The sequence below is a fragment of the Conger conger genome, chromosome 17, assembly GCF_963514075.1.
Source record: "Conger conger chromosome 17, fConCon1.1, whole genome shotgun sequence".
NCBI lineage: Eukaryota > Metazoa > Chordata > Actinopteri > Anguilliformes > Congridae > Conger > Conger conger.
Window position 1 is genome coordinate 17441599 of NC_083776.1, and position 24822 is coordinate 17466420.

Consider the following 24822-nt stretch of genomic DNA (forward strand, 5'->3'; position numbering starts at 1 on the left):
ATTTAAACAACTGTAGGATTTCAAGGAAATATGTGATTATCTAGCTTTTATGAGCACATTGGTGGATTGGTAATTCTGGTAAAATGACGGGGGCCTTATTGAATGGCATTTATTCGTGTACATAATTAAATGATATTGCATAGTTAAATATAGCCTCCTGAGACCCACCAGAAAAAAAAAGATGGAAGTAATCAATTAATCAATTTTATTCTTATATAGTGCATGTCACACCAAGGTGTCCCAGGGCGCTGAACAATTAAAATTAAATAGATACGCATGGCAGGTACAATTCAGTCAGCTACACACATTATATAAAAGCAGTAACAAAACAATGGTTTCAACATATCTAATCTTAGCTGGAAGAGAGTTCCACAATCGGGGGACAGAACAGCTGAAGAGTCTCAGACCAGCTCAAGCCTGTGGGCCACTAGTTGGCCCACACCTCCTGAGCAGAGATCCGGCTGGTCTTGGATGACAAAAAAAACATGTTGCAGTGAAAATATTATATAATATAACGTGTGAATGATTTTCTTTTTATTCAATGTAGGTTTCAAGATGACTTTTGAGCTAAAGACCAGAGAGTGAGAAATTTAGAACGGGGTGTTATGAGGGTTGGTCACGCAAGTAATAATTTTGGGTTCTGAGATGTTCACTCCAGTCACAGCAGACTGTATTATCTGGGCATTAGGCACTATGGAAATGTCAGATTAGACGAGTTGTTTATTTGCCCTGTCTGCTTGTCTGTTTGCTAATATGTCTTGTGATTCTAGTATATATGTAATGTCATGTCATAAAAGTGAACTCTCCAGCAGTACTGAACCAAATTCCATCAGCTTGCTGTGTGGTAATAAAAGCAATTGTTTGATTGATTGATTGATTGATTGATTGATTGAGTATATAAGCCTTGCTGAATAACACAAGACTGTGTTTGTATGAAGCTGGGTCCTAAAAGCTGGTGAATTTCGAGGGCCGGCCCTGTGTAGCTGAGGAGGTATGTGATTTGCGCCCCAATCATCGGAGGCTGAGTTGGGATTGGCTGAGGGCCAGTGCTCCTAAATGTCACTCACAGCGTCAGATGGGGCCGGATTAGCCAGCAGAGCTGTGGCGATAAATCAACACTCTCAAGATTTTAGTCGACCCACAAACACAATACTGAGAAAAATTAGTGATACCAAAATAAAATAAAGACATTTAGATAATGTTTTGTAAACTGAACATAGAAAGAGTAATCTTTTACAATCTTAACTATTAAAGAAGAAAATATTCAGGTTAGAAAACTACATTTAAAAGATCAAACAGCACACTTCGATATCTGCACTTTTATGTCTTTTATATTTAATTCTAGTGTTTACAATACTGTTTATTATACTGTATTATTGTTCTATTGTGTGTGTGTGTATGTGTGTTTTTAAGTGATGCAGTTTTGGTGGTCAATTTCCCTTATCGCTCATCTCACTGCATACATCTCATTGTTTTGTAAAGGTAAGCAGCAAATGGCCATTTCTAGTGTCGACCAAAATCCAGTGGAAACCGTTACTTCAGATACAATGAAAATTAGTGGTTGTGATTGCTATAACAATATTTGATATACGGCATACATTACTGTATCAATAAAAAATATTAAAAATGTACCATAAATAATGGTAAATACACGCATAAATAATTTTCACAGCATGTTTGAAAATTCTGTTTTGATTGAGAAGAGGTTCTATAAAGAAGGAGGTGCTAGAGTGTGGATTTTAGCACTATATCAGTCTTCGTTTATTGCCCACTCCCTGCTCTCTTTCCAGAAGCCAGTTGGAACCCGAAGCCTGGCTCATCCTTTTGACTCTGATTACCATGGAAACAGCATCACAAGCACGGGAACAAGACCGCTCGGCTGAAAAATGGAAATTATCTGCAGCTGGCACCCCAGAGCAGAGATGAGCGTCTGATGGCACAGAAAGAGGAATACACACACACACACAACGCCCCTTCAACACACACACACAATCTCCCCTTCTACACACACACACACACACATGCACATCGCCCTTTCTACATGCACAAAGACACACACACACATCGCCCTTCTACACGAAAGCGCTGGAAGTAGGGGTGCTGCAGCACCCCCTGCTGGTTGGTAGCTAACTAATAAGAGTTGTCGATGTAGTTCATGTCTTATCGGTGACTTATTCATATTTCAGTCACACTAAAAAAAATAGCTAATTACGTTTGTTATCCAAACAGTTACATAGTATGCAGTATTTTAATCATTTATCGTTTAAGACATTGTGAGGTAAACGGCTCCTATTGAAATAACAAACTAGGATATAAGATGTCCGAACTCTGAGAACCCATGATTCTAATACAAGCGAAATACGAATTGGCGCTCTGCTATCTATCAGACGTGAATACTTTATCGTAGCTAACTCCCCTCACTTCATTAGAGAGAGGTTTTTTCTCCGCTTTGTTGGCTAAAACCCTGGCTGCAGAACTTAAATGACTCACGGAAGATTTAAGCATCCGGCGATCTCACATGTGCAGTATTGTTCTGGACAGATTGAACACTAAACACATCACTACATTTAGCAGCACGTCAAAGCGCAAGGCCACGTTTGGCCCCTTCAACATGAAGGTAATTAATCTCCCCTTCTACACGTACACGGACATCAGACACTCGGATGCATCATATTGGAAAGTAGAAAGATGCTGAGAAGAACACACAGCTAGTGTGTGCTTTTAGTCCTACGTTACCGTGCGCCGTCGCTGTCATACCATGCGAACGGCTCCTGTGCGCAGGCAAGATCGCCAGCTGCTGGCCAGACACAGTGCCTGCATATTTTCCTCCAGCTGATCTCACATGCTACTCAAAAGCTGACCACACCCAGAAATATAAATGTCCTTGGGCTCACATGACGTGAGGGCTGTAATACTTTGTAACTGAAGTCATTATCTTATGAAGAAAATCAACTAAAGTAACTTTTCCAACACTTTGTCCCGTTAAATGCGTCTTACTGGAACAATCAGAGGCAGTGCATTTTCTACAGAATGACACATTTCTGAATTTTTCGTCATGTCATGAGGAGAGATGAGAGGGTGAGGGGAGGTGAAAGGGTGAGGCGAGAAGGGTGAGAGGGTGAGGTGACAGGGTGTGGTGGTTAAGCCTGGGGATACAGAATACAAGTGTATTTGAGAGCTCTGTCTCATGGACCTCATGAAGAGATAGGCTAAACAATAACAGCTTCTCCCTTTATCACAGAGCTGAAACACTATCGTGTCTCTGCTGTGGGCTGGGCTTCAAGGTCAGGCAGTGCACAGTGAAGTTGGAGCCTCCACACAGAAGTTTGTGAGTGTGAATGATTCCGTCTATATTGGATTCTGAAGAGAACGTATAGACCTACTACAAATTAGACCACAGAAACACACACATAGTACACAATCACACACAGACCACAGCAACACACACACAGCAAAAACCAAAACCACATATACACATGCACACACACATACACACACACATGCACACAAACACACATTTGCATACTCTCTCTCTCACACACATACACACACACAGACACATACACACACACTGCTCTCCAAGGCCAGATGAAAACAGACTCCATTGTTTTCCAGTGATAGAGAGACTCATATTTCCTAAACAGCCCTGAAAGTACTCCCTCCGCCAAAAAATCTGCTGGGAACACAGGTGTGGAGAGAGAAGGCATTCCTTTGGCCTTTCATGACCTCTCCAGCTGCGAAAATAAAAGGATTCATCATCATACAGTAAGCCCTGTTAGGAGCCCAGTATAGCCCACCTTTTCATTCCAGCCAGTAACACTTCAATCACACTAATACTGCACAACAATATCCATGAGGAACACTATACGCCTGCCAGTCAGAAACCCAACACACCCAAATATATCTGCCTTTAAAAAAAGCCTTCTGAGCAGAGCACAAATCTCCCGCAACAGAACACTGGAATACGTACAATACTGTGCAGTCCGTTTGTATTTGGACAGTGGTACAAATTCTGATCTCTTGGCTCTATACTCCAGCACATTGGATTTAAAATGAAATGGTGCAGACTGTCACCTTTCATTTAAGGGTGGTTACAGCCATATCATGTGATGTGTGTTGGAATCACATCCCTTGTTATACATAGTTCCCCCCATTTTAGGGGACCAAAGGTAATTGGACAGTTTGGCTTCTCAGCTGCTACTGAATAGGCAGACGTATTAAATTGTGCAGGTATAAAAGGTCTGCTATTGGCCTTTGTTAACATGAGGCCCATAGTTGTGCCAATGACAGTCAAGGAAGCTATTATGAGGCTGAGAAGTGAAATAAATAAAACAGTCAGAGATATAGGCTAAACAATACATTTTCCAAAATAAACAGTATGGAACAGTTTTAGCCCAGGCCTGACATTTCAGATATGAAGATAAATATCCATTTCATTTAAATAATTGAGGGGGGGGGGGGTTGCTTTGTAATTATAGACTAGAGATTCATCTTCCTTTTATTACAGCTTTTTAACAGGGAGGGGAGATATTTCATCTAACATGTAAACAAAATGTGGTTTCAATATTTAATTCAAACTATTCCAATTTAAAAATATTACATTTTCTTTCATTGATTTGTAACTGCAACCATTTTAATGAAGTAAAATAGCAAAAAGTTGTATTTTCTGCATAACAAAACATTTTTTCCAGACTTGGAGTAAACATCTGCAAGGTCAGTTACTCACAGACGTGATTAGCCTGTAACATCTTGAGTCCAACAGCAGTTCTCACACTTCCCCTTATCGTAGCTTCCTCTGCCTTCCCTGCTACAGTGAGATAGGATTGACACAACATGGCCGCCTGCGTCACGCTAGGCAGTGCTTGCGGTGGGGTCTGCGTTCGAGGGGGAGAGTCCATCAGGACAGACTAGACCAGGCAGATGCTCTGTGCAGGCATAATAGAGCAGTCACGGATACCAGAACCTCCTGCAAAAGGGCCAACAGCCACCAAACTGCACAGCAGGAGAAGACTTGCACAGATTCACCATTGAAGATCTTCAACTTGAGGATACTGCAGTCAAGCTGGTTTTCTGAAAGACCGACGAGACCTGGACAGTTTGTTGGACTTTGTTGTCTGAAGCCGTTGGGTGAGTCAGCTCAGGCGGAACCATCATGCGGAGCAGGAACCCCAGTGTGGCCCCCTGCCTCCTCACAGCCCTGATTCTGGTTCTGGGGCCCTTGGGGGGGACCCAGGCCTGCCAGGAGAGCCGGGGGGAGCGGGGCCTGGTGCTGGACTGGTTGAGGCAGCAGATTCTGGCCAGAATGGGCCTGGAGGAGGCTCCTGTCCCTGGGGTCGGGCCAGAGGGAGCCACAGGGGAGGGGGAGGGCCCGGTGGCCCAGCGGATACACAGGCCCAGGGTGGGGCGGGCAGCTTGGTCTGAGGGCTGGCAGGCTCCCCAGGACTCTTCCCAGGTCATCCTGTTCCCCAGCTCAGGTCAGTCCCACGGGGAGACGAAACGGGGGGGGGGTTTCGCAAGACGAAACGGGGAGTGGGTTCGGGTTTGGCTGGGTTGCTGTCAGGGGTGTTGGGGCGGGGAAGTTGGGGTTTGGGGGTGGGGTCGGGTTCGGCTGGGTTGCTGTAAGGGGTGTTGGGGTCTGGGGGTGGGGTCGGGTTCAGCTGGGTTGCTGCAAGGGGTGTTGGGGCAGGGGAGTGGGGGTCTGGGGGTGGGGTCGGGTTCGGCTGGGTTGCTGTAAGGGGTGTTGGGGCGGGGGAGTGGGGGTCTGGGCGTTTAGAGACCAGCAGCTGCAGAACAGGGCAGTCAGTAGTCAGGAGGCCTGGGGGGGTTACATAACCTGCTCTATCATAATCAGTCTGAAGATGGCCAGTTCAATATAAATCTATGTTTATGTAAAATAATTTAGGCTTTCGTCGTAATTTTGTAGAATACCTTGGCTTTCATAATCTGTATGTCTTAATGCCAAGAAATAATAATTATAAAGATGTAGCCAATTGGTTTCATCTGATTTTATTCAAAAATGTACTTGCTTTCACAATCGGTATGTCTTCATGTCAACAGTAAATGTTCAGAGTAAAATATAGTTTTAAATGGTTTATACATAAGATGACAAGATATCACACCAGAGTTTAGTTTGCCCACTGTTGGTAGTCTCCCAGCCTGAGGTAACTACCATTTTGCAACAAAACTTTGAAGCAGTTTTTCTCAAAAACATGGTTTGGTGGCATGAAACTGAGAACTCTATCTGAAGTAGAGATAACTTAGAAAGCTCACATTCGGCGGCCGCGGCAGCGCACAGCTAAAGTAACACACCTTGATGCAGGCATCAGTTTGTTACAAATGCACAGCGAGGATCGGAGGCAGGGGCTCGCCGCATCATATCCACCCACAAATTGTTGGAATTTTTTATTTGATTATTTTTTTACTGCAAATGAAGAAATAATAATAAGGATAAAATAAAATACGAATGAATCCATTCAGTGGGCATGGCTCACTTTAGCAAGCTCAAGCACTGCAAAAAAGAAAAAAAGAAAAATAGATTTACCCTGATCTACTCTATCTAGGGAGTATTAAAAACCAGGTTTGTAGACAAACAGTATCATTAAGATAAAGTATGTGTACACATGTGCATGCATGTGTGACAGGGCTGTGTGTACATATGGGAGTGTGTGCGCATGTGATAGGTGCGTGTGTGTGCGTGTGTGACGCTGTGCCGTTTCTCCTCAGACTCCACCTGCACTCCCAGCTCAGCGCCCCCCTCCCCTGGAGCCTCTAGCTTCACCTACTACTTCCAGCCCTCCACCCACTGCCTGGAGTCCAGCCTCACCTCCGCACACTTCTGGTTCTACTCGGGCCCCGGGCCCCAGACGCCCAACACCTCGGTCCCGCTGTACGTCCTCACCGCCGGGCAGCAGCTGCTGCAGGCCGCCCCAGACCCGGAGAGCCTGGAGGAGGACGGCTGGAGCAGGTACCGCCTGGGGCCCCACGTACTCCCCTCCCTGAGCCAGGGGCCCTTCGTGCTCCAGGTCAGGTGCCCTACCTGCACCTGCTCCACCCAGGCCGAGCAGACGCCCTTCCTGCACCTCCACACCCGGCCCCGGGCCCCCGACCGGGCCCGGCGGTCCTCCGTCCCGTGGTCTTTGTCGGCCCTGGACCGGCTGCAGAGGCCCTCGAAGGACGGCGGGGACTACCATGACTGCCACCACGAGGAGCTCAACATCTCCTTCCACGAGCTGGGCTGGGAGAACTGGATCGTGCACCCCAAGGTGTTCACCTTCCACTACTGCCAGGGCAACTGCTCCAGCCAGGACCGCATCACCACGCTGATGGGCATCCGCCAGTGCTGCGCGCCCCTGCCCGGCACCATGAAGCCCCTGCGTGTGCGCACCACCTCCGACCGCGGCTACTCCGTCAAGTACGAGACCCTGCCCAACATCAACGCCGAGGACTGCACCTGCATCTAGGGCCAGACATGGCTACACGCCTATACTAAACGTGCGTTTCATCAACTGTTTAGAATTAACCAGGCTTTCCTGATAATGGAATTGCATGCACTGTCTTTTTTTTTTCTTTTTTAACTAATACACAAATGCTGAAAAATATTGAATGTTGTTTGGAAGCACTCTAAATTCAGTGCAGAATAAACATTTTTGATCAAGGACATTTAACTGGTTCTTTTAAAAAATGATTGTCAAAATGTGGCAAAAGAAAATATGCATACACACATTAACCTGTACCTACTTTCACATTCAGAGTGGGGTTTCATGTAACTTAATCATAGCCATCTCATAAAATTGATATGGGATATGGATGCAAATGCCCTCAAATTAAGGCCGACCATGTGTACTTTAACTTTGTATTTCATTTAAAATTAGATGCACGGGAAAATAAGGCCATAGAGTCTCCAAACCTCATCTCCGTGATTCATTATAATGGCGGTCACTGACTGCAGTCTTCAGATGGAGGGAAAGCGCGATGGCAGTAACAGACAGTACGAAGGCTCGAAAATTAAATGCGTTCGTAAAAAAACACAAAACACAACATCCAGTTCAAAAAGTAATTCTTTATTCAGTTTCCTACTAAATTTTTGCAGAAAATACTATTTGTAAAAAAGTATCAAAGTTAACAAAAATATTTTACAAAAAACCGTTCAACTTGTGGTGTGGTACACAAAAGGTCTACATTTAAGAAAATCAGTTCATGATGAAAGATGGGAGTGGTTAGATTGCATAACAGGCCTGTCCATCGGTTCAGGCTAAACGGTACATTTGCTCAAAAGACAGCGGTGACTTTTCCTTGCTTTAGCATGCCTTGTCGTGTTCATGCTGGATCAGAACATCATTTTTGGTTGTCAAACAAGATACTGCATTGACCCGTTAGGTCTTAAACACATTTGGATGGTCAAATTGCATATCAAAGCAGTGCACATACAACAGGACGATTCACAGATGGTAACCAAAGTCACGACTTTTATAGTGATGCTGTACACTTAATGCAAAGAAACGGCAGTTACGGCGAACGGATTTTAATAACAGGCCCTTTCAGAAAATCCACAATCACTCCAGTACGCAAATTATTTTTGAGTGCAAAGTCCTCGTAAGACAAAAAGACCTACAAGAATGAACATAACTGCTTATCAATTCACAAGTACTGTACATCAAGTCACATATACGGCCAAGCAAGATAATCAACCGGATAACGTCAGAAATGCGACAAACCTCGCCGTTTATGTCTGCTGCACTACAAGAAAAAAATATACAAAAATGCGTTTAAAAAACTGTAAATTTAAACTTTCAATTTGTTGATGGCAGTGAGAAAAATAACCTCATTGAAACTCCACAAAAGGCGATCAGGCTTTTTACATTTCAAGAGTTATCAAAATATGATGCAGTTGATTATTTTAAATCTTTGAACACAAAGAGAAAACACAAGAGCAAAATCTAAATAACGTTAACAGTTTGGAATAACATTTATACTCAAAGGTTTCAAGCTTTTTCCAGGTTTCTATTTCTTTTGGCTAATTTGGACAGTGGCACATAAGGCTTCAGCATACCAGAAACACAGTCTGTAATCGTGAGAAGTACCGGTAAAAAATAATGCCTCGTCTCATTTCGGCCATTTCGAACTGTGCAGTACGTTGCTGTGCTAACTCCGCAAAGGCCCGTGTCTGCCTTAACGCTCAATTAACAAATTATCCAGTCAGACTTCTGGCTAAGAGAAGCTCTGAAGAATGCCAGTTTTCACAGGTAAACACAGGTATACTTATTGTGGTTCACTACTTATCCAAAATAAGACCCATAAAAAAAAAAAATACAGGTTTCAGATGATTTTACAAAAATGGAGTCTTCTCTTTTTGGAATGACTATGAAATGTAAACACCAGAATAGAAACAGATGCAAACATCCCTCCCCCCCACCCCACGAACACACATACACACACCCTCTCCCCCCTTCTGACCCTCCCCATCTTACAGAAATTTTAGGTGGGGGAAATTGGAAGCACTCATGCGATTGTTCCCGTTTTACCACCAGCGACAGCAGGCAGTCTTCAGGGTAAGAAAGGGTGTGGGGCCTTGGTGGGCACTGCTCCAGGTATCCAGGTAACTGCTATTCTGACCGCATAAGGCCACCAGGAGCACAAACGGAGCAGCAGATACCCTTTGACCTTCTGTGTACCGCTACCCCTCCCCTCCCCCACCCCACTGTTCACTGGCATTAATACTGCGAGGCACGTCTTTACCCTACACAAGGACGCGCGCACACGCACACACACACACACACACACATACATACACATACACACATACACACATACACACTTCAGTCTCTCAAAGACCTCCAGCTCTTCCCAGGTCAGTTCTTCCGCAGAGTGGCATTTTGGTCAGGGAAAAGGCAGCAGGAGAAGGGCTTCAGGCTCGGATCCCTGTGGGAAACACAGGAGCACAGGGTGAGATCACTCAGGCCAGGGTTTAACTGCACCAGGTAGAGGTGGGGGAAGTTCACTGCAGCTAATCACAATTTTACATGATTGGTTTCTTTTTTTTCTTTTTATTAATCTCAAATGTATCTTTTTGTGTGTGTTTGTAGACAATGATGAACTTGCAGTGATGAATGTGATTTCTAGAGGTCCATAACTTAAAAGCCCAAAATCTTTCTTTCGAGGAATAATTGAGGTAGAATTCATATCAGGTCATATCTCCAAAGGCAACATTTTCTAAGTTATTTTATATGTAAATGAGAGCCCTTAACCATTGTGTAAATATGAATACAATTAACGTTACTAATAACATTAGATGAGATACAACCCATTCAATTTGGCCATTTTTGGCACATTGAGACTGGCCTGGTAACCAATATCAAATTTCATCTGACCCTCTACTTCAGCTATGTCGAAGTTACATCTTAAATCAACTTTTATAGAAAGAATTAGCTTTGGTACTCAGGGGTTTTGGTTTATACAACACATCCATCTCTCCTAACGTCACACATCTTTACATATGTGTAACACCCCTAAAATGGTCCAATTGCAATTACCAGTATAGCCACTGTGGCTTGCTCAACATAAAAAAGAAAGCTTAAATAGGTTTTTTGTTTTGCTATCACTCCAAATGACTAATTTACAAATTCAATGACAATAAAAAGGTTTACTTTTAGAGACCCCTGGAATTGGCCAGTGGAAGAAAAAGTGAATTCTCATGGCCAAATATCTCAAAAACAAAAGTAGATTGTGTGTTCTCAGGAAACATGCAATTATACATACAAGATTACCAAAGATTTAAGGCTTACAATGTACCTCTAAATAATGTCATATTAGCATTAGAATTTTGTCACTAACATTTTCAGTATGAATTTCAGTTTCAGGAAAAAGGTGCTGTGGTGCAACCTCCTGGAGTTGGCATGGAACACCCCCTTATGACATTCAATAAAATCTATACATTTCATTTTAAATAAAACACAAAAAAACCCGGCCCCACACTCACCCTTATCGCAGGCCGCGCCCTGCTTCTCCTGGGCGAAGTTGAGGCGGTTCTGCTCGGCGGCCGTCCCGTTGGACTCCGGGCTGCTACTGCGTGACGGGCTGCCCTCCTCCTGATAGGCCAGGTCCAGGTGCTGCTGCGCCATCTTCAGGTGCCTCCGCAGCCGGTCCAGGTCCCGCGTCTCGTCCTGGAACGACTCGCGGCCCGAGTCTGCCAGGTTGTACTCCGGCTTCAGCCCGCCCAGCTTGGCCGCGGGGCCCTTCTGCAGAGCGGTGTGGTACCCGGGCGGGGCGCTGGGGGCCTGCCGGCCGCCGGCGGCCCGCCCGCGGGAGAGGGCGCGGTGCCGCTTGCGGAAGGAGTCGCGGATCCCGCTCACGCCCAGGTGGAGGATCTCCAGCACCGTCAGCGCCAGGCAGAGCACGCTCACCACGTACATGATGAGGAGGAAGATGGTCTTCTCCGTGGGCCGGGACACAAAGCAGTCCACCGTGTGGGGGCAGGGCATGCGCGTGCACACGTAAGACGGGGCCACCTCGAACCCGTACAACACGTACTGGCCGAACAGGAAGGCCACCTCGAAGGCCACGCGCGACAGCAGCTGCACCACGTAGATCTTCATCAGCCCGTCCTTCTTAATGCGCCGCCGCCCGTCGTGCTTGTTTGTGGGCTTCTCGGCCTTCTTCTCCTTCTCGGGCTCGATCTCCTCCGTGATCATGGGGTCCTCCTCGCCGTTGTCCTCGGCTTCCTCGTAGTCGCGGTTGGCGCCGCGGTTGACGATGGGCATCCTCTTGCGGCCCTTGGGCCGGTAGTCGTCGTCCTCCATGCGGGCGATCCTGTGCATGGCGAAGCCCAGGTACATGATGGTGGGCGTGGTGATCATGATGATCTGGAAGACCCAGAAGCGGACGTGGGAGAGCGGGGCGAAGGCGTCGTAGCAGACGTTCTCACACCCGGGCTGCTGCGTGTTACACACAAACTTGCTCTGCTCATCGTAGTAGATGGACTCGCCGCCCACCACCGTGAGCACGATGCGGAAGACGATGAGGAGGGTCAGCCAGATCTTCCCCACGAAGGTGGAGTGGTTGGAGATCTCCTCGAGAAGCCGCGTCAGAAAGCTCCAGCTCATGGTCACGGTTTGGCTCCCAGCGTCTCAGCTCTGCGGGGAGGGGGAGAGACCGGAGGTTTAAGAGTCTGTCCGTCACACACATCCTAAACCTACACAGTGTAAATGAAATCCCCTCTTCCCTCTGAACAAGACACACTTTATACATTTTATTGAGCCTGTGGGGTCATTTGCACTCTGCAGCTGACCAAACCCATTCACTTAGGATGGAATGGAATGCACACTTCCATGGATAAAAACTTAACTACTCTAGGGTTTTAGCCGAGACTTGCACTACAGCGCTTCTCCACAAGGTGGCACCGTTATGCTGCCCTTTACCTGGGATAACTACTATAACAGAACACAAGGCCTCAGCTCCTGAGGTTGTGTAAACTTGAATTACAGAAACACGTTCAGCTCAACCTTCTAAAAGGAAACTGAAAATTAAAAGTTTCTAAAGAAAAAGAGAATTTATACATCGACAGCGATGCAAGAAGTGCGAGAAGCAACTGTATAGTCCACAACTTCAACCAACTTCTGCAGTATTTATTTCAAGTTCTATGCTTCATGTGAAGGATAGAGAACATCCATTAGAAAACAGACTGCCTTCAACAATCTGCCCATTTTATTGGCGTGTAACCACGCTGTAGAAGGGGTCAGTCCGTAGCGAAGGCTCTGTGCCCCCTCCCACGGCAGGGACGGTCCCGCAGAGGGCAAATTATCCAGGGGCGATAATTACGGCCTGCTTTTTGGGCAGGAAAGGGCGGGGTCGCGGGCCACAGACAGGCTGAATGAAGCCTTTCATTCCGGGGCCCGGCACTTCCGGTCCGTTCCGAGGCCGTTGCCACAGCCACACAAACCCTGTTTCTCTCTCTCAGATGGGAGCCAGCGCAGCGGATGACATCAGCCACTGTACTCCATAAATAACCACGCTGTATAACCGTTCTGTGTTCAGGGTATTTTCTCCCAATGATCCGTCCTTACGGGCTGCTACTGTTAACCAAAGCCGCCGTAACACAAAATGGAGTTGGGGAAATGGCTCTTACGTGCATGTCCCGTGCTTAACATCTGCTGCCAACTACAACATAAAGGGTAGCCAAATCTCAAATCACTACAATGCTTTTAACAACCAGGAAAATCATTTTACCTCACACCCATATGTAATGACATTTTGTGAGCAAGCTTTAACAAATCTGTGCCATTTTCTATAAGGACCATTTAACCACTAGATGAAGATTTCTACTTTAATGTTACAATGTTTATAGCACAAATAAAAACATAAAGTATGTCATTTCTAAACAGTGATCTGGGAGGTCTGATGAATTTAGTCCCAGTTTGACAGTGATCAATACTGAAGCACCCCTGACTAGTTATGGGTATGCACTTTGTTGTACGTCGCTCTGGATAAGAGCGTCTGCCAAATGCCAATAATGTAATGTAATGTAGTTAAGCAGAAACTCACCATGTAAGTACCAAGCACTCCTCTAGAGGGCAGTATGACAACTCTGCTGCTTTCACATTCAAATACTCTCATTACAATCTCAACTGAATAAAAATAATTTTAAGAGTATTCATTTTATTTGGTTCTTCATTTATAACGAGAAAGGTAACTTTTTTCTTTTTCTTTTTTTTCTCTTAATTGTACGGTGTTTATGGCAACCTCTCACAAAGGCTGTCACTGTTCCTCATGGCACCAGTGGAAAAGTACAGAATTTTAAACAGTTTCAATTGAGTGTTACATTTCAAGTTAAACGGCTGACTACTGACCTAGTTCTCATTCACTTCCAATGAATTCATGTTAATGTAAAGACACACACACTGAATATTAGACTCAATATTAGACTTAGGGCTTCACCTCGTAAATCCCAGTCACGTTTTACATTTATTCTATGCAGTGGAAGACTCATCGGCGAGTAACAACACACAAGCAGGACATAGCATTGCAGTTCATCACTCAAGTTCAGCTGAATTTTTCCATTCCATGTTATGACTAAGGTTCCTGTGGTTAGACAGTTATAGATTTTTTCTTTCTTTTTTTTTTTCCCCTGATGCAAGCGGAGACGTTCATTGCCGTATGCAAGGTGGAGAAAGATAAGGATCACAGGCCTACACTACACACTGTAAGGCACCTGATAAACAGAACTATACATGCTTTTCACTGCTTTTCACAAAGAACAGCATCACCCAGTCCACACCACACAGAGTGCAAAGGCCACTGAACTGTCTCAAGTCATACACGACGACTAGAAATAAACAAAAATCAAATACAAATGTTATGAATATTAGACTCATAAAACAAATCATAAGACACAAATCTGAGGACACACTTGTTACTCTTCATAATTAACTATTCTCTTCAATATGGCAAGCCTTATACAACACTTTTAGGCTATATTTATATAGGTCCTATAGACAGTGGAAAATGCACTTTAAAAAGCACACTTGCAAGACCTGAAAATGTCAATATTTGTGTATTTGCACATATTTGCACATATACCACATTTTCCTCCTACCTCTCTGGTCGCTCCTACCAGGTGACTTGGAGGGGCGCAGTCTCCGACCCTCACCCCCTACGAACTGGAGTCCCGCAGGGCTCGGTTCTTGGGCCTCTCCTCTTCTCGCTATACACCATGTCTCTTGGTTCTGTTATCTCTTCTTATCATTCCTACGCTGATGACACCCAACTCTTCATTTCCTTCCCCCCCCCCCCGACACCCAAATCACCACACGGATCTCTGCCTGATTGGCTGATATCTCTGCGTGGATGACTTCCCATCACCTGAAGCTCAACCTTGCCAAAACTGAGCTTCTCTACATCCCTGCTAAGTCCTCTCCGTCAATCGACCTCTCATTGACTGTTGAGGACTTTGTAGTTTCCTCCTCCCGTACGGCAAAGAATCTTGGGGTGACTCTTGATAACTGCCTCACCCTGGCTCCACAAGTATCCTCCACTGCCAGAACCTGCAGGTTCTTTCTGTATAATATACGCCGTATCCGTCATCTCCTGACTGAGAAAGCCACCCAGCTCCTAGTCCAGGCGCTCGTCATTTCCCGCCTGGATTACTGCAACTCCCTCCTAGCCGGTCTCCCAGCATGTGCCATCAAGCCCCTCCAGCTGGTCCAGAATGCTGCAGCCCGCCTGATCACCAGTCAGCCCAGGTCGGCTCATGTCACTCCGCTTCTCATTGGCCTCCACTGGCTTCCTATTGCCGCACACATCCGTTTCAAGGCCCTAGTGTTGGCATTTCAGGCTGCTAAGGGGACTGCCCCACCTTACATACAATCCCTGATCACTCCCTACTCCCCAGCTAGACCACTCCGGTCTGCCAGCTCTGGTCGCCTTACGGTTCCCTCTCTACGTGCACCTGGCGGTCGAGCTGCACGTTCACGCCTGTTTTCCGTTCTGGTTCCTCAGTGGTGGAATGACTTGCCTACCACTGTCAGAACAGCAGAATCCCTCCCCCTATTTCGACGCAGACTCAAGACCCACCTTTTCAAACTCTACCTTAGTCCTCCCTCCTGATTTCCCCTGCCCCTCCTTTCTGATATCCCTATCCTTGTCTAAACCCCCCCCAAAAAAAAATAAAAAATAAAAATAAAAAAGCACTTCTGATGACAACTATGTTTAGAACAGCATTTCCTTTTGCTAGTTTCTGGATGTGATGCTCTGATTTATGGTAGAACCTATGCACTTGTAAGTCGCTTTGGATTAAAAGCATCTGCCAAATGACTAAAATGTAAATGTAAATGTATACTCTTTTCTGATCTTGACAATATTCAAACCAGTACTTTGGACGGTCAAATTCTACTCCCATGACATCTCACAATCCAGACATCCTTCCAGTATCTTTTCTGCACCCCAGGCCTAGTTCATTACAGTACTTTCTTCGGCATATTCAAAACCCAGCACAATGACAAACGTTACACATAAGGAAGTAGGGCTGGGCGATATGGCCTATAATTTGTCAAAATATAGTTCCGATAAAAATAACTATATTGCATAACATGCAAACCCACAATAACACATCAAATGGCGCTTTCTGACATTTGTAACAGAAGAAGGATGAAACAACGTATGAAATAAGATGCAAATAACATTTCTGTGTTCTGATCAAAAATAATTGTCACACCGGTTCATATAAAAAGTTTATATTGTCCACCCCTATGAGTGACCAAATGGTAAATGGTCTGCATATATTTTGCGCCTTTATCCAAAGCGCTGTACAATTGATGTTTCTCACACACACACACACACACACACACACACACACACACACACACACACACACACACACATATATACATATATACATACACACACGATGAGTGGTCACCATACAAGGGTTAGTCTTGCTCAGGGACACTTCGACACACCCAGGGCGGGATCGAACCAGCAACCCTCCTACTGCTCTTACCTCCTGAGCCAATGTCACCCCAGACAAATACCACAATACCCAAATAAAACAAATACCATGACACAAAGCCCAGTTAATACGTTAAATGAGTTTATCCCCGAAGCAGTGAGGTTCTTCATACTGTCCGCGTATCAGACGTGAAAGTGGAGAACATCCAATACAAAACAGCATTGCCATTTAGAAATGACAATTGGAAATAAAAGGAAAATGCATCTTATTTTCCAGTACAAAATAAGGAGAAGACTAGTATAAATTTGGAAACAGTGGATAGCTGATGTGTTGCTGGTTAGTTTGGGGGGCGGTTGCAGAGTTTGAATAACCTAACAGTTTTTGAAAATTGCCAATTCATTAGCATTATTATTGCAAATGCTAATGTCCCCAGAACTCACAGTAGGGGGAGGGGGGTGACTCAGGAGTCTCATAACAGCACTCTAACTCAGACACTTTCACCACAGTCAACAGGCTCCTACCCTGAAGGATTTAGGGGCACACTAATGCATCCCGATCAGATCTGCAAATCAATTTTCACACGCAGGAGAGAGTGCTCCTAAAACGGAGCTGGACAGCCCTCCATACCCACGTTCTCCAGACGGCGTTTCTCCAACGTGCCATCAATAACTCATAACAACCACAAGTGCTGAAGCCATTCCATAAAGTATAAAATAACCCCAATGCAATAGTAAATAACTTTTATAAGAATGTGGATTCCAATACAGGATGAGTATAAGAACACAGTTTGAGCCTATAAACAAATTAGGATATCGGGCCTACCTTGAAAATCGCAAACCAAAATTGCCAGCACTCCACGGTAACTCTGAACATTCCAGTTCTTGATTGAATTTTGCTAATTTTAGTGACTATTCTTCCCCCGGGTTAGGGCTGGGCTGCAGATTTATTCAACCCCAACCTGAAGGGACACGTTTTTGGAGTCGTCACACCACCCCCACCACCAAACCTTTCAACAGCACGTGATTTTAGCACCTCTTAAATGTGTCATCATCATACCTCATACCAGCACATCAGACCAACTTCCCTAGTGGCCACAGAGAAGCACAAGTTTTTGTTATGCTCAGGAACTGGCCTCAGCAGGCTAGTTAGCAAAGTTGTGGTTATGCGTCAGTTAGTTGCGGTTATATGCCAGTAAATTCTAGTTAGGAGAGTTGTGGTTAAAATGCCAGGAAGGCTTAGTTATCAGAGTTGTGGTTATATGCCAGTAAGCATAAGTTAGCGGAGTTGTGGTTATATACCAGTTTGTTGCAGTTAGCAGATTTGTGCATATAGCATGGGTGTTGGTGCTACAGCGTTAGCGTATAGCTTGGGTCAGACCCAGAAACATTTATCCCATGAGCAAAACCACAGAACAAGACTGAATACCATTCAGCATAGGCATCTGCCTGCAATCTGGACAGCTAGCAGTGTGCATAAGGGCTGTCAGTTTGTGGAGGGACCCATTATCATCAGCAACCAAAGGGCTATGCCCTCAGCTGGCCCTCATAATTACAAATCACAGGGCACATTCAGAAGCAGCGGTTTTCCCAAGCAGTTTAGTTAAATAATGTTCCATGGAACATTCCGGATGGCAGTTAGCCCGTCGGAGGGAGGGCCTGTAATTCACTGATCACAGACAGCGTTGAAAACAGCGGCCCATTCAAATACTTCCACAGACACCCGACCGCACTGCTCAAATGACCTGCAGCCATTAACAGGGCTTAAAATTCAAAGCAAACGTACTGGTTTCTGGTCCCCTCTCTGGCGACAGTATCAATATGTCCATTTTCTGAGGTCTGAAACTATTGGGCTTCAGGACAGTCCTTACTGAAGGGTGACCAATAGCCCTCAACACTGGGTAATTCTGCATCAACTCAAATTAATTGCACAGCAGGATTTTATATTTCTTCAATTTTGGTGGTAGGGGATTATGAGGGTCATAAATCCAGAAAATTTGAGCTTCATTGGCTGCTTCGTTTTTGTGCCAGAGCCTTCTAAAATGTAGGTGACCATTATTCAAAAAGTGCCAAGATGCATGAAATCAGATTTTGAATTCTAAATCACTTGATAGTTGGTATCTTGGGAGTACATGGTGTGTAGAATTAATTAAGTCCGACAAAGCAGCACATGAAGCTCAATTTCAGGATTTCCAGCCGTTTGGACTGCCATAACTTTATGACGTAACAACTATACGCTCATTCACATATATCCGCCTTCAGCGCGACTCATCCTGTAGTCGGAAGAAATCAAAATGCTCATTACAGACGGCGTTCAGATCATTGCGGATGCTAGCCAGCCAATCAGATACAAGGTTTATTGATAAATAACCTGAGCCTTAAAGACTCTAAAACAGCCTGTTCTTGGAAAAGCTTGAGGCACTGGAGATGTAAATTGGACCGAGACTGTTCTTAGTACTTAAAACCCAACAAACATCTTCTTATGGAATATCAGGAGTTAAAATAAAACACTGGAAAGGTGTAGCCTTTGACACTAAAATGAATGCACATATACTAGTCTAGACACAATTAGCAACACTAAAGACTGGACCTCCTCACCACACAAACACAAAGAAAACCAAACCAAAATGCGCATTGAGCTCAGGAAATGGGACACCTTGATTGCTGCAGTTAGCCTAGATGTGGCAGCCATAAACAGCTCAAAAAGAAAAGAAGTGCCATGGCCATAAGTGACATGGCCAAGCATCGCCTGAACAACTACACAGGGGGGGACAGAGACTGCATTCTCACACTTCCACTAGCTTTTCCAGTTTTTCTTATATAAATCAGACCTCAGCACAACAATGCTGCTGTGGTCATAAGATGTTGATCACTTTTCCCAGCTAAACTGGGCTGAAATGAAGGTCGTCTCAGACTTTTACAGTATTGTCCCGGCTCGGCTGGGCTCAGCTTACAGTTTAGCTCAAATCCCAAGTGACCCAATATGTAAACGTCATCTGGTTTCAACCTGATATCGAGTCGCATTGTCCATGCAGTACAGGGCAGTAAGTTATGAATGGTTTAACCTGCTCTTCCCATTGCTACATCTGCGTAATTCTATACTATTTTTTTCCAGAAAACATTAGAAATATTATACTTCCTCAAACCTATTACAATCCGTTAATGCAAATAATAGCAAAGTGACAATGCTCAACACAAAGACAACACAATGAAAAAAGAAAGAAAAGGTTAGAGTTTCCTGCTACACAGGTTTAGAGTCATGATAACGTCAAAAACATTTTTAAGTTCATAAATGTCTCAAAAGCTTGTGCAAGACCATATAGGAACGTTGCTTCATGTCAAATCCCTTTGTTTGACAGTACACAGAATGGTCTATTGAGACATTCTGGTCAGAAATTCAAGGGTTTAAGATGACAAACATGATGGGCTATTGTAAAGCACATTTTAAATACATTATTAATTACTTGTACTTGAGGAATACAATGTTTATGTGTTCCTTAAAAAAATGTGCATGGTGACACTGCTAACTGCGCAGCCTTAAGTGATAAAAGTATGAAGGGACAAAATGTTCCATAGCAAAAGTGAATGCTGAAAACCTTACGCAGTATGACTGGGCGAGCATTTGTATGGCTAGCCCTCACTAGTTACTTGCAAATAAAATTAAACATTACAGCCTGCAGTTTCCTGCGAAGGAGAAAACGTTGGAGGAAGCAGTTGGCTAAAGCAAGCACAAGGGAGTCAATTAAAAAGCAACCACATGCAGAGAATGAACGTGTTAATTAGTACAAACCCTATTTTTGTGGATTACGCACACATGCAATATATAACCATGTTATAGGGGTCCAGTTGTCAGCAGGATAGATAACGAGTCGGGGACGCAGGTTATTACCAGGGATTATGCCGTTATGGTGCAGAAGGATAAGAAATAGGGACAAAATCCCAGCGTCGCGCCACTCAGCTGGCTAGAACAGTAGTGGGACCATTTGAATAAATTTGACGGCTTTTTGAAGTCGCAGACAAAAGAAAACACAATTAGTATTCAATTTGCGCTTTAAAATAAATTGTGTAACGTCAATGCATTTGTGCAAACAGTATTGTGAGCCGAGCTAATCATCAAAATTAACTCATTAGCCAAATTACTTTGTGAAGAGTTATTTGGCAACCAACATTAGCCAACTTCTTAATGTATTGTACAAATGGTCCAGATTAGGCTACCTCTGTAAACACGTTTATGTAAAGTAAAAATAAAAAGATTGTATTCGGTAAAATATTCATTACATATCGGGCTGCTAACACGATATGAAATAGCTAGACTAGCTTAGATGCCCATTTAGATTAAAGTCAGCTAACTACCCACACGACATGCGCAACTAGCCAACAGGTAACGTTAAAATTAATTTACAGGGACAGGATATTCCTTCGTTGCTTGCTGGGACGAGGAAAATAAACAAATTCATTTGCTAAATAAAAACAAAAACAAATGCAAAGTTAAACTGGCAAGGTATCCAGCTAACATTAGCACCTGGGCTTCATTTGCGCGGTAATTGGCTACAATGGCTACCGAGCCACTTAACGTTAACTAGACGCTCCTGGGCAAATTATTAAGCAATAATGCCCCCCCCCCCCCAACAAAGAAACAGTATAACATTCAAAATATAGAGTAACAAAGTAATCAATCGTGTCACCGTTAACAATGAAGTTACCAGCTAGTAACATTTTCAATACAAGCTTGCTACTAGGCTATTTAAAATAACTGGATGGCAATGCAGTTCTTATTTTCCAACTGTGCCAGCTACATTAGCTATCCTCGGTTTTAGCTAGCATGAGGATAACCTAGCTTTAGCTTAGTCTATGCCAATCTCTAACAGTTAGCTAGCTACTATAGTTTAGTTTAGTAACTGTACAAACAAAAAATGCACTTAATTATGAACCAAGTAGCTCAAATGACAAACTGTATTAATTGACTGCCACCTTAGGGTGATTATCAGCATAGACAGCGCTTTCACTGGTCTCAGTTTTATTCCCATTATCCTTATAATGCTATTCGTCCTCTGTATCTGTTCCTTCAAGTTGCAGCTCCCCAGTGCAGTACGTTAGATAGCGAGTTAACTTGCTAACTAGCGGGTAGTTAACGGGGTAGCCTGCTGCCGTTATTTATGAAAACAAGTAAACATCAACAGTTTTATATGGTGAATCGTTAACTTTTCTGAATGCCTGGCTCGATCGGTTTCTCAATACAGCATAGTAACAACATGAGCTAGCTGATGCTAGCCATGCCAAATTCTGGTACACAAGTATTCAACCGCATGTTAAGGCTTGCTAACAGTGCTAATCATTTTTCCCCAAATGTACCATTTACCTCGGACAAAAAACACTGAAAGTTTCCATCCATGATATTAAGTTAACAGCTTAGTAGCTATTGACAAATTGTTAGCGAATCAACGCGAAGTAAAAACTTATCATAGCTACCTTTTCAACTTTTATGTGTCCTCCTGCTCGGAAATGATGCGACTCCAGCTGATGTTCCCCACTTTATATTCGCTATTATATCTGTACTTTTCCTTCGATTTCTCTGCATAAAACTAAAGCGTCCTTCTCTATTAACCCATTCAAGTACCATGTGACCCTCCAATCCATGTCGGGGTACTAATACGAGGAGGACAAAGAAATATCCAAAAATCCCATTTCCTCCTCCCCCTATCTGCGCACCCACCCCCAGTTTAAGGGGCCCATATATTGAAACCTGAGATCGTGATCCGCGATTCGCGCTTTATTCCTGATGCAATCCTTTTAGGTCCTGACTCACTGTTTGCCGTTTTGTTTTTGTTTTTTTTGTTTTTTGACAGGATCAGTCTCCTCGTCATATTTAAAGCCATCAAAGGATTTCGTAAAGATTGAGCAGTAGCCTAGACGTAAGCTATGTTTTTGTCATAAATGTAAAGGATTAAATCATGTTGCTATTTGCTCATCTCTCACCGTAGTGTCAGCGAAGTCGTCGTGTATGAATTATTAAATCTAATTTAGGACACACTTTCTTTAATTATATGTGTGTTTATCAGTAGCATAGGTTTGCCATAGCCTACTGTCTGCAAGCCTACACAAGCAGAAATTGAGACATGACATGAACATGGTAAAATATGTTGCATCACTGCATACACAGCCATGTCTACGTTTTATACTGCAACAGATAATCCAGTACTATGTCCCTGGTATAGACTAGTTCTAGTTTTAGAACTTGAAATGCTTCGATTTTCGGGACATTCTCGGAATTCCGTTTTCCGTTTTGACTACTTCTGTAGTCTCAACATTTCGGGTATTTTCTGCATTTCGTTTAAAAATTGGTTGAGTTAATCGAGAGTTGCATTTTATGCTGAATACCTGGTATTCTAAACAATCGTGACAATGGATCCTGTTTTCCAAATCATGAAAAAAAAGTCTGTATAATTTTAATCAAACTGAAGTGGTGCATTGGTAGAAAGTTTCAAAAGCTGTAAAATGGTTCACACAGTGCAAATGTGTATGTGCATGGCATTTCTCAGTTGTTTTTTCCCCCACCAAGTTATATTCATTGTTGGTGGTGGAATATCCTCCATCTCGCAGTTTATTCTCTGACAGAAGGAGTGAGCGTTGAAGCACATATCTATACAGCTGCATCCGTGCAGCAGAATCCACACTCGACACCCCTGCATCTCTTGCAGAGGAATCCACAGAAGACCTTTTCGCCCCAGGTGTTTCCATTTGGCCACAAAATAAAACTGGGGTAAAAAGCTGTATATGCTTTTACCTGACTTAACTGTCTAACAATCAGGGAAGATGGTCGACCAGAGAAGTATTTTTTATTTAGCTTTTTCTCTTTCAAATTTTATTTTACATCATTTGATATAGTGGACACCTATTAGAATTGAGTTGGGCCTCATCAGGAGAACAGAAAAGTATATGTTCTTCTCGTTGAATGCAGTAGAAAATGGGGAGAGAAAGCTTCAGAAGCTGTGCTGAAGCCATTCTCCCTGGGCACGTGCTGCCGGTGCAGGCTGAGTTATGTATTGTGAGGTCTGTGGAGCACACGCTCTCTGCGATGAATGGAGAACGGGTGCTCTCTGTTGTTTAAGTAGCACAAAACCGTTTCCCCTTCCTGCTCAAACGGCCGTTCGGAAGTTGTTGCTGTTAAGAGTCTCCACAACACTTTCTTCACAGGGATTTGGGGGAGTTTGGGGGGGGGGGGGCTGCCATTGTTTTCCCATTTTATTTTTAACCCAGTCGTCGTGCTCCTTCACCACAGCGAAGACGCATCTGGAAAGCATGACTGATGTAGGGCCATTGGACAGAGCAGTCTAAATCCAACCAAGGGCATGAATCATGGATAGCTCACTGTCATTATTACAAAACACTGGCAAAAACACAGTATAAATAGTTTGCCAATAACACTATTTACACCACAAAGACGTATTGCACATTGCGAAATGTGAAATGTAAATCGTTTTTATTCAACTGTTCTTCTGTTTGGATTAGATTCGTAGCTGCATTAACTGAGTGACAGAGGCTGTCTTATATCAGTACAGCTGAATACTATTCCACAATAATATTATGTTTAATTACTGTCCCAGAACTAGATCAGATATGTATCTTAACCTTTGCATTCTTTGTAGAAAGGGGTAGAAAACAGTCCCCTGATTACACATAGAAGTCCCAAAATGCCGATCCATGAAACTGAAGATGTGAGTTTTATGGCTGTAGGAATGTCCCTTGAGGATTATCAGATGGAAAGTTTTGGCATTCTACAGTTGAGATTCAGTTTAAACTGCATTCAGGTGTCCTGTCAAAACCAACGGTCACATTTTCCCAGTGTAACTGAATCCGACAAAGCACAATCTCTGGTTGTTAGTATGTCAACGAGCATTGTCAATACATTTTCATAAGCGGCTTGTGTAATTGTTTGGTATGATAAAGCAGGTCTGTGTTGAGTTTCAGTGTTTCTTTATCTGCGTCATTTGTCATTGAAAACTGAAAATAACTGTAATGTCGTTATAATTATAATTGAACTGGTCTTTGTTTCTTAAAGCCTGCTGGACTCAAAAGTTCAGACAATTAATCAACTTCCCTCCACACGGTGATGCTGTATTCCTATACTTTGTTCCAGCTCTCTGTAGTGATAAACTCGATGATTAATGAGGTGCACGTAAGCAAATTACTTTTCATTCTGTTTTATTTGACAGAATGCTGGGATGCAGCATTAATGTAACACAGGTAAAATGTCTCCAGCTCCAGTCCTGTAGTGGAGCCAGTGGAAGACATAATCGTGATGTAACGAGAAGTGTGTAAAATAATCATCAGCTGGACCTCTTTACAGACTACTTTCACACACAGGACACAAGTCCTCCCATGTTTTCT

The 24822-nt window shown here is 43.8% G+C and overlaps 2 protein-coding genes across 3 annotated transcripts; one reads left to right on the forward strand and one right to left on the reverse strand.

Annotated features, from left to right (window-relative positions):
• Positions 1–4907: 4907 nt before the first annotated feature.
• inha (inhibin subunit alpha) lies at positions 4908–7573 on the forward strand. Its single transcript, XM_061226277.1, has 2 exons — positions 4908–5474; positions 6724–7573. Exons 1-2 carry the CDS (start codon positions 5153–5155, stop codon positions 7458–7460), a joined length of 1059 nt encoding a protein of 352 aa, XP_061082261.1. The 5' UTR covers positions 4908–5152; the 3' UTR covers positions 7461–7573.
• A 1864-nt stretch (positions 7574–9437) lies between these two features.
• Positions 9438–22205, reverse strand: LOC133116570 (gap junction gamma-1 protein-like). Of its 2 annotated transcripts, none has more exons than XM_061226275.1 (3): positions 21904–22205; positions 10976–12128; positions 9438–9918 (listed from the first exon to the last, which is right to left on the reverse strand). In XM_061226275.1, exons 2-3 carry the CDS (start codon positions 12096–12098, stop codon positions 9905–9907), a joined length of 1137 nt encoding a protein of 378 aa, XP_061082259.1. In that variant the 5' UTR covers positions 12099–12128; positions 21904–22205; the 3' UTR covers positions 9438–9904. The 2 variants fall into 2 exon arrangements, with proteins under 2 accessions (XP_061082259.1, XP_061082260.1); XM_061226276.1 differs by lacking the exon at positions 21904–22205 and adding an exon at positions 20324–20452.
• Between the last annotated feature and the right edge of the window lie 2617 nt (positions 22206–24822).

Bases quoted from the DNA above. Each gene is read 5' to 3' on its own strand.
- LOC133116570 (XM_061226275.1), bottom strand. From the start codon at position 12,098: ATGAGCTGGAGCTTTCTGACGCGGCTTCTCGAGGAGATCTCCAACCAC.
- inha (XM_061226277.1), top strand. From the start codon at position 5,153: ATGCGGAGCAGGAACCCCAGTGTGGCCCCCTGCCTCCTCACAGCCCTG. The intron at 5,475-6,723 runs GTCAGTCCCACG...GTTTCTCCTCAG, and splicing joins CATCCTGTTCCCCAGCTCAG to ACTCCACCTGCACTCCCAGC.